The sequence below is a fragment of the Hylobates moloch genome, unplaced genomic scaffold (assembly GCF_009828535.3).
Source record: "Hylobates moloch isolate HMO894 unplaced genomic scaffold, HMol_V3 SCAFFOLD_2, whole genome shotgun sequence".
Lineage (NCBI taxonomy): Eukaryota > Metazoa > Chordata > Mammalia > Primates > Hylobatidae > Hylobates > Hylobates moloch.
The window spans coordinates 127,515,350-127,525,707 of NW_026652277.1; the positions used below are offsets into that span (position 1 = coordinate 127,515,350).

Here is a 10,358-nt window from a genome sequence, read left to right on the forward strand (position 1 = left end):
CAGACATTTACTTTACACACAAGTTTTGGTTAATAAACTCTGGATGAGGGCTGAAGGTGTCTCCATGTTTCTTTTAAAGGTGCCATTCTTAGCTATTTCTGTTGAAGTTAGAGCCCTTTTAGCTTTGAGACTGTGCATGTATGGTGAAGTCACTGTAAGATTAACCTGCAAGTAAAGTAAGACAATAATGTACTGGTAAACATTTAGTATTGTTATGGAAATGTGCCTTATGTGTCCTACTTCAGTCATGTAAATAAAGTTAAGAATCTGTGAAAAGTAAACAGGGAGTAATAAAAGTCTATGATTTTTCTAGTACAAGCTTAGAAATGTAGTGGATACTGAAATTATTAACACAAAATACTTATCTTTGAAAAATGTGTAGTCTAGTTGTCAAAATAACACGTGTGAAATGACTAGAATGGTTGTGTTCTATTCTGTGGCTAAAATATTTTCTTCACTAACTTTTTGAACATGCTGAATTAGTGGAAAATATTTTTATTGGAATGTTTTGAATTGTTGTCATGGTTTATTTAGTACACATGTCATGAGAATCTAGAACAATACTTCTCTAGGATCTGTAATAAAGGACCATTTTTCTCCCCCTCCCTCACATATATCACAGACCAACACCACATGTGACTTAAAACACGAGTTTAGTTCTGTCCAAACTAGTCTATGCCCTGTGTGAGGGCAGGTTCACTGATCATGCACACAGATGTTGTGGGGCAATCTAAATTGTTCTAAAGTTTCTAAATCCTTCCTCTGAATTTGTTTACTTGTCTTTTCATGGGCCAGTTCTGAAAGCTCATGGACCAGCACTGGTCCTTAGGCCATATTTTGAGTATTACTGACCTAGAGGGTTTTCCTTGCTATAAACGGATTGATCCAGTCCTGTAGCTGCCTGGCCAATTCCTGATCTGTTCCTTTGTTATTTGACAGCCAGCATAAAGTTTGGGAAACCACTGGATGGGATCATGAGCATCCATCACTAAGTTGTTTTATGTGGTCCTAGGGCACATGAATGGAATGACCTATAGTCCATATTACTCAGTTCTGTTATCATCCCAGCTCCTTTTGATACGTAGCCCTTAGGTACGTATCCTTTTTCTGCCACTGTCATCTATCAGACGACACTCTTCTAAGCCTCTAGTATGTTGAAGGGGTGTGGCAAAATAAGAAGTGTCAATACGGTACACTGTGATGGACTAAGCTGTTATTAAAACAACACCCTTACAAATAGACTGCAGATCCAAGATAACAGTGAAAACACCAACAACGTGTGAGTCTCAGACTAGTTAGGGGGCAGTATGATTTGATAGTAGAGATGTCACTTTGGTTCCAGAGAGCTCTGTTGTACAAAGGCACTGGGTACCTTGTGGGGGGTTTTCGTCCTTCTCTGCTGGAGTGCTGTTCTCACTGGAGGCTTTCAAGATAATAGCTGGCTGGCATGGTGACCCCCCATACAGGATATTACATTATTCCCTGTTAGTGGGCTGATGAGGGTCCTCTCCAGCCACCAGAATTGCATACTACTCCGTTCTCTCATATTGTCCTTTTTAATATACTTTGCTTGGCTTCCCTCTCAAGTGACACAGCCTTTTTTATTTTGGAGAGAGAAATCACTTTTGCATGACGACCGTCATCTTATCTTCTGGAAAGTACTCAGTGAAATTGGTCTGGGGTCAGAAGTACATAGAATGAAGATGAAGAAACTTGTTCTAGTGTTCATCATGTTAGAGGGATGAATAGGCTGATTCTTGGTGGATGTCTATGCCAAACTGAAGCCTTTAATTGTTGAGAGACATTTCCAATTGGTAGTAAAAAGGAAGTGGAAAATAATCTCATTTATAATATACTGAAGCCATTTGTGCTGGAAGAAGAGTGTCTCTTTTGTGCAGTGTATTTACTTTCCCTTATACAAATTATGAAGGGAAGTATAGAATGATATAAATAGCCTGGAGCTAAAAACATAAAGTTAAAATTCAATTGGAGTGCAGGTTGAGAGAAATTATTACTAAGAATTTTTATCTAAAAAATAAATATACAGCAAGAATAAAAGGAAAACTAATTTGTCTTGTAAATATTTATTATTTAATCCCAATTACATTCCATTTTTAAGTTTTTGTGTGTGTGTGCTGCTTCTGAAATGCTTACTTTTGTAAGTTTTATATTTCTGAAAGGAAGAGTACTTCCTAAGTTGCTTTTAGTGAGGTTGTCATCAGCTTTTTTTTTCCTTCCTTCCCATTCCTGTGTCCTTCAACTTTAGTGAGGTATTCTTAGCTAGTCTCTAACCTTTTTAAAAAACACTTTGTGTTTTGTGGATTTCTAAAATACAAATAATTTTCATTATTTTAATAGCATTTTTTTTCGCAGTAGCATGGCTGATAAGATTCTTGAGGCATCTTTCCATCATAGATTTCAGCTCATTCATGTTAATGTATTCAATTAGTCATTCTTTTTTCATCAGCTGAGAATAACAAGACATAGATCATAGGTATTTGCCAATTCTAGAGCAAAAATGCAGACAGAGCACCAGGATCCTAGCTTAGACTTTATAGACTATAACACTCTTGAGAGAGAGAGACACACACATACAGAGAGAGAGAGAGAGACACAGAGAGAGAATGTATGTATAAGAAAGTTAGTTTTGAAAGATAGCTAGATATAAGATTCTTCTTTATATATATATATATATATATTTTTTTTTTTTTTAGTACTTTATGGCATCCCTCTTCATTCTGGCTTTCATTGCTTCTGATGAGAAGACAGCTGTATATGACTGTATCTAGCTTGCCCTATGAGCGAGTGAGCTGGGCAGGGATGGGACCTTGTATTCTTCGCCTGACATGCCTGAGCCTCTACCCTGTGAGTCGGTGCTTGGTTGAAGGAAGGAGCCCGGCCCTTAGCCATGCTTGCCTGGAATAGAGCTTTTACAACACAGAGTTGGTGGGGATGAGAAAAGCTGGTGGCCTACTCCTCCTGAGCAGCAATTGTGGTCCTAGACTGGGAGCTGGAGAGAGAGGAAGGAGCCCTGTCTTCTTGGCTGCACCTGCCCAGAGCAGATATCCTGTCATGCTGAACTGGGAGGCAGTGTGGAAGGGGAGCAGGCCATGATCCAAATGCCACAGACTTGCTGTTCTTACCAAGATTTAATAGATTTTCTTGGATAAATGTTTCTCCACTTTCTTTATGCCCTTACGGCAGTTTCCAGAAACTTTTAATGTTTTCTTTTGTTTTTATTATTTTTACTAGTTATGGTTGTTTTCCTAGGAAAGAATCTGCTGAGCTCCTTGCATTGCCATTTCAAAAGTGTCCCCTCTTCCCCACCACCAAGAAAGTTAGTTTTAACTCCCAAAGCAAAGTTCAGGGAACCTGAAAGTTTTTGACCAAGATCGTATGGCAACTAGTGTGTTGCTGAGAATATAATGCTGCTGAACATTAATGTATATGGCTCTTTCTTTAGTCACCAATATAGAACCTCTATATTCTAATGATCTGACATAAAATATAACTCTATTTATAACTCTCCAATATTCATTTAAAAACTGAACTATCAGAAATGATATTTGTGGAAGATTGCATGAAGGATATGTAATTTACTTGATATATTGTTTTGTTTGCCCAACCTATTCACTTTCCAGGGAACTGGCACCATGTCCCCCGGCCCCATCTAGGCCACCTAGTTATCATATAAAATGGCTTCCAATGCTGCATGATTCTATTCTTTGGCCATAGTTGATTGGTCCTGGGCTGGGCACCTGACCCAAGTTGGGTCAGTCCAAGTTCTTCCCCAGGAATTCTGAAATTGAACTTGATAAAAATGTCCTTTTCTTCCCAGTGAAGGTTTTGGATGGAAAGCCCAGAGCTGTCAGCAGTTCTGTTTCCTACCACATGATCCAGAGAAGTGGAGGAGCCTGGTCTATGGAGAGAGAGAAGAATGGAGTAGATGTTCAGAGACATATCTTGACTAGGCTTTTTCTGAGGCCCAGTCACACTGTTTCCCATGTGTGGAATGGATCACTTCAGGATCCTTAATATAAATTCCTTTTTTAGTTTAAGCTGGCTCAAATTTTTTTTGACATTAATTATCAAGAGTCCAAAGAAGTTTGTTCTTTTGGGCAAATTTCCCAAAATATGTTCCTCAGAACGTATATCCATTGGTTTTTGTTGTTGTTGTTGTTGTTTTAAGGCAGGGGGCGGGAGGAGGTTCCATGAACAAACGAATCTGGAAAGGCACTTGGTTTTTATCTCCCATCAAGATTCACGGTGTACTTTAGCACAGTTCTATAAGGTTCTCAGGATTTTTGTTTTAAGTTTCTTAGTCCAGTATTGTTTGCTCACTGCCACTCCTCTCCCCCCGGGATTCCATTAACTAGTATTTCATGGAGAACACATTTGGGGAAATGTTACCAGAGATACTTAGATTTTTATCTTCAGATGAAATTAGACCTCCGTTCAGCTGTGTACCTTGCCTGCATTCTTTTAGTTTGTAAAGAATGACATTTATTGAATTGTGCCTTGGCATATGACACAGCATTGAAAAACGTGTCCTTGACATTGCTGGAGAATTCTCCTGAGGTTGTTCTCTACAGCACATATCTTTTTATGAGGACTCATTCTGAAATTGTCTCCCAGTTCTTGGAACTACCGTAGCTTCTCCAAGTAGTGATTTAGTTTTTATCTTTCAGCAACTGTGCATGGTATAATTGGATGTGTGTTCCTCTTTGCATTATCTGTTAGAAAATGGAGAGCCAAATGTGGGGAATAGTACATAGGATCTTAAGATGCATTCTTATGTACAACTTTTATTCTTGGACTCATCTTACTATGTTTTTAAACATTATTTCCTTTACTGTAATTTCCTCTTCATTTTTATAATCCTGTGTGTGTGTGTGTGTGTGTGTGTGTATTTAATTTTGGTAAAAAACAAAATTTGCCATCACAATCATTTTTAAGTGCACAGTACAGCAGTGTTAACTATATGCATCTTGTGCAACAGATCTTGAGAATTTTTTCATCTGTGCAAAACTAAAGCTCTATACCTATGGAACAACAACTCCTCTTAATCTTATATCTATTTGTGCTTAAGGCACCTGAGTCCTATTTGCAGTGAGACTAAAAGGAATGAATGAATTAAATTGTTTAGAGTAATTTTTTTTTTTTTACTTTAAGTTCTGGGATACATGTGCAGAATGTGCAGGTTTGTTACATAGGTATACACACGTGCTGTGGTGGTTTGCTGTACCTATCAACCCACTATCTAGGTTTTGAGCCCCACATGCATTAGGTATTTGTCCTAATGCTCTTCCTCCCTTTGCCCCCACCCCTCGACAGGCCCTGGTGTGTGATGTTCCCCTCCCTATGTCTATGTGTTCTCATTGTTCAGTTCCCACTTAGGTATTTCTCTTAATGCTATCCCTCCCCTAGCCCCCCCAACCCCCAACAGGCCCTCCCTGTGTCCATGTGTTCTCATTGTTCAATTCCCACCTATGAGTGAGAACATGGGGTATTTGGTTTTCTGTTCCTGTGTTAGTTTGCTGAGAATGATGGTTTCCTGCTTCATCCATGTCCCTGCAAAGGACATGAACTCATCCTTTTTTATGGCTGCATAGTATTCCATGGTGTATATGTGCCACGTTTTCCTTTATCCAGTCTATCATTGATGAGCATTTAGGTTGGTTCCAAGTTTTTGCTATTGTAAATGGTGCTGCAGTAAACATATGTGTGCATGTGTCTTTATAGTAGCATGATTTCTAATCCTTTGGGTATATACCCAGTAATAGGATTGCTGGGTCAAATGGTATTTCTGGTTCTAGATTCTTGAGGAATCACCACACTGTCTTCCACAATGGTTGAACTAATTTCCACCAACAGTGTAAAATTTTCCTGTTTCTCCACATCCTCTCCAGTATCTGTTGTTTTCTGACTTTTAAATGATCGCCATTCTAACTGGTGTGAGATGGTATCTCATTGTGGTTTTGATTTGCATTTCTTTAATGACAAGTGATGATGAGCTTTTTTTCATATATTTGGTGGTCGCATAAATGTCTTCTTTTGAGAAGTGTCAGTTCATATCCTTTGCCCACTTTTTGATGGGGTTGTTTTTTTCTTGTAAATTTGTTTAAGTTCCTTGTAGATTCTGGATATTAGCCCTTGTGAGATGGATAGATTGCAACAATCTTCTCCGATTCTGTAGGTTACCTGTTCACTCTGATGATAGTTTCTTTTACTGTGCAGAAGCTCTTTAGTTTAATTAGATCCCATTTGTCAATTTTGGCTTTTATTGCCATTGCTTTTGGTGTTTTAGACATGAAGTCTTTGTCCATGCCTGTGTCTTGAATAGCATTGCCTATGTTTTCTTCTAGGGATTTTATGGTTTTAGGTTTTACATTTAAGTGTTTAATCCATCTTGAGTTAATTTTTGTATAAGGTGTAAGGAAGGGGTCCAGTTTCAGTTTTCTGCATATAGCTAGCCAGTTTTCCCAGCACCATTTATTAAATAGGGAATCCTTTCCCCATTGCTTGTTTTTGTCAGGTTTGTCAAAGATCAGATGGTTGTAGATGTGTGGTGTTATTTCTTAGGCCTCTGTTCTGTTCCATTGGTCTGTATATCTGTTTTGGTACCAGTACCATGCTGTTTCGGTTACTGTAGCCTTGTAGTATGGTTTGAAGTCAGGTAGTGTGATGCCTCCAGCTTTGTTCTTTTTGCTTAGGATTGTCTTGGTGTCTTGGCTATGCAGGCTCTTTTTTTGGTTCCATATGAAATTTAAAGTAGTTTTTTCTAATTCTTCAGAGAAAGTCAATGGTAGCTTGATGAGAATAGCATTGAATCTATAAATACTTTGGGTAGTATGGCCATTTTCACAATATTGATTCTTCTTATCCATGAGCATAGAATGTTTTTTCATTTGTTTATGTCCTCTCTTACTTCCTTGAGGAGTGGTTTGTAGTTCTCCTTGAAGAGGTCTTTCACGTGACTTGTAAGTTGTATTCCTAGGTATTTTATTCTCTTCATAGCAAGTGTGAATGGGAGATCACTCATGATTTGGCTCTGTTTAGAGTAATATTTTTAAGTGAGATAAATGTCAGTATAGATATTCTTAGAGAATAATTCTAAGACACCTGAAAATTTGTATGGCTATAAATCATAGAAATAATAAAGTGAGAAATGTATCAAAGGTCTTTGGCCTTTTAAATAGGCATCTAAAAGCCATTACTAAGTTTATAAAGCATGTTTCTCTTTCTTTTTTGTTGCATAGGTTTTGTCAGGTTCTTAGAAGGCTATTATATTGTGTTAATAACTAAAAGGAGGAAGATGGCGGATATTGGAGGTCATGCAATCTATAAGGTCGAAGATACAAATATGATCTATATACCCAATGATTCTGTACGGGTTACTCATCCTGATGAAGCTAGGTACGTATGGTGGTGGTAACTACCTTTTTTTTTTTTTTTTTTTGGAGACAAGGTCTTGCCCTGTTGCCCAGGCTGGAAGGCTGGAGTATAATGGCATGGTCATAGCTTGCTGTAGCCTTGGCCTCCCAGGCTCAAGTACTTTTTTTTAATGTCATAGATCAGGTAGAAAATAAAATACAGTTTAGATATTACAAATGTTATGTAAAAAGATCAAATGTTGGCTCAAAATTTTACAACTTTTGTTAAGAGCTGTTAAAAACCTCCATTATAGCAATTGGCAAGAATCAACAATGGCTACTAACACTATTAGGTGAGAGGTTGTTATTGAGGAATAGAATAATCACATAGTCCCAACATTTTAAACTCCATGGATCTCTTTGTTATTTACAAAGAGGAATAAGTATTTTTATGATGAAAAAAATGGCAGACATTCTTATCCAAATAATCAAACTACGCATCACCAATAATGAGACGAAACTGACATTGACTCTCAGTGGGAAGGACACAGTTTACCTTAATAGTTAAATATTTTTAGCAATATTTAAAGTTAAATATTTAAAGCTAAAAATAAAGTTAAATATTGCTAAAAATATTTAACTTGAATCTAAGCATGGGGAAATAATCAGATAAATACATACCGCTGGACTTTCTGCAAGATAACTGGCCTCGATTCTTAAAAGAATGTTAAAGTCATCAAAGACAAAAAACACAGGACTGTTCCAGATTTTTAAACAGATGTGACAACTAAATGCAGATTTTGGTCGGATCCTGGGTTAAAAGTGTGTGTACTTGTACACACATCCTCACACAAAGATCTAAAAGGCTTTATTTGGACAGTTTGTATGTGGACTACATACTAGTGATCTTGAATCAGTATTTAAATTTGGAGTATAATAATGGTTTGTGGTTACTGAGGAGATTGTCCTTGTTTATAATAGATACATGCTAAAATATTTAGAAGTGAAGTGTCATGATGTCTGCTACTTACTGTCAAGTGGTTTAGAAAAATAAAATGTACTTGTGTATTTAAAGAGAGATAATGTTTGTTTATGTATTTAAGGAGAGAGCGCTAAAAGTGAATTCCGAAGAAGGGCATACTGGTGTTAATTGTATTTTTTTTTCCCTGCAATTTTTTCGGTATATCTGAAATGTTCAAAAGTTTTGGAGAAATTATTGGAACCTTGGGAACATGGGAAAAGCTATTAACAAATTGATAAAATTGTAAAGGTTGAATTGATTTAATATTATGAAGATTAAAATGGAACAAATAAATATTTATAAGTTTTTAGGATAGGTAACAGTTTAGATTTTGATTATATCCTGTGCTTTTATAGTGTTCCAATACATGAACCGAAATTTAAAGGTGATGCAGCCCTGTTGCTTGAGACCATCTTAGACAGTGGTTTTCTGGGCCCTTGTGAATGTTGCTTTTGATGGTGATTTGGAAGGGGGTTATTAGAAAATAATTTGTTTCAGTTGAGGATAAGTACAGTTTATCAGACAGAGTAGACCTTTGTTCTGCACTAACTGAAAAAAGTTATATCCGATACAGCTGATAGGAAGGCCTATATAGTGTATTGACTAAAAGTGAATCAGATTGACCAGAGCATGCGAATCCAGGGGTAGGAAAAGTTTAAGAAGTTAATATTGTTTATAAGTCTCATCTTTATGATACTTTAGCCAAGAATACTAATACAAATTATGTTATTGTATATAGTGATTTGGATATCTTTAAAGAGTAAAATTATGAGTAATAACGTAGTAAATGGACTTATTCAGAATAAGATACAATTATATTAATAGTTTTTTATAGGTAAACTGAAGTAATATTACTAAACAGGAAAAGCTTTTAACACTTATAAAACTATATAATCCAATAGTGTATCTAAGCAAAAATATTTGGTAAAATATTTGGAAATAAAATACAGTACTATTAAGCATTTCATACATAATGTTTATCTCTGTAATGCATGATTGTTATCAATGTTAGAAAATGTACTAGAACAGTTCACCACATTAAAATATTGCTGGAAAAATTATCTTCTTAATGTTTGCAGAAAACATATTTGACAAAATTCAATACCCATTTGTGATAAAAGGTTTTAGCAAACTAGGAATATAAGCAGACTTTCTTAATCTGATAAATGATACCTATTAAAAACCTATATCCAAAATTGTTCTTAGAAGTGAAACTTTAAAAGCATTACTTTTAATCAAGGTAAGGAACAATACAGAGGTATCTGCCGTCACTACTAACATTCAGCCTCATACTGAAAGGCCCTAGGCAGTGCCACAAGACTAGAAAAATAAGGCATAAAGCTTGAAAAGAAAAATTACTGTCATTATGCAAACAGCATCATTTTCTACTTGGAAAATTTGAGAATATCTACAAATTCTCGGAACTGATGAAAGAGTTCAGTAAGGTGACTAAGAAAAGATGGCTGGGCATGGTGGCTCATGCCTGTTTTACCCAAAGGAGTATAAATCATGCTGCTATAAAGACACATGCACACGTATGTTTATTGCGGCACTATTCACAATAGCAAAGACTTGGAACCAACCCAAATGTCCAACAACAATAGACTGGATTAAGAAAATGTGGCACATATACACCATGGAATACTATGCAGCCATAAAAAATGATGAGTTCGTGTCCTTTGTAGGGACATGGATGAAACTGGAAAACATCATTCTCAGTAAACTATCGCAAGGACAAAAAACCAAACACCGCATGTTCTCACTCATAGGTGGGAATTGAACAATGAGAACTCATGGACACAGGAAGGGGAACATCACACTCCGGGGACTGTTGTGGGGTGGGGGGAGGGGGGAGGGACAGCATTAGGAGATATACCTAATGCTAAATGACGAGTTAATGGGTGCAGGAAATCAACATGGCACATGGATACATATGTAACAAACCTGCACATTGTGCACATGTA

At 36.7% G+C, this 10,358-nt stretch overlaps 1 protein-coding gene across 1 annotated transcript in view; it reads left to right on the top strand.

The window, feature by feature from the left end:
- The window catches only part of FIG4 (FIG4 phosphoinositide 5-phosphatase), a 136,946-nt gene that overhangs the window by 29,003 nt on the left and 97,585 nt on the right, over positions 1-10,358 (top strand). Inside the window, exon 4 of the mRNA XM_032156486.2 lies at positions 7,260-7,416. Coding sequence (XP_032012377.1) covers positions 7,260-7,416 — 157 coding nt within the window. The remainder of the gene's footprint in view (positions 1-7,259; positions 7,417-10,358) is intronic.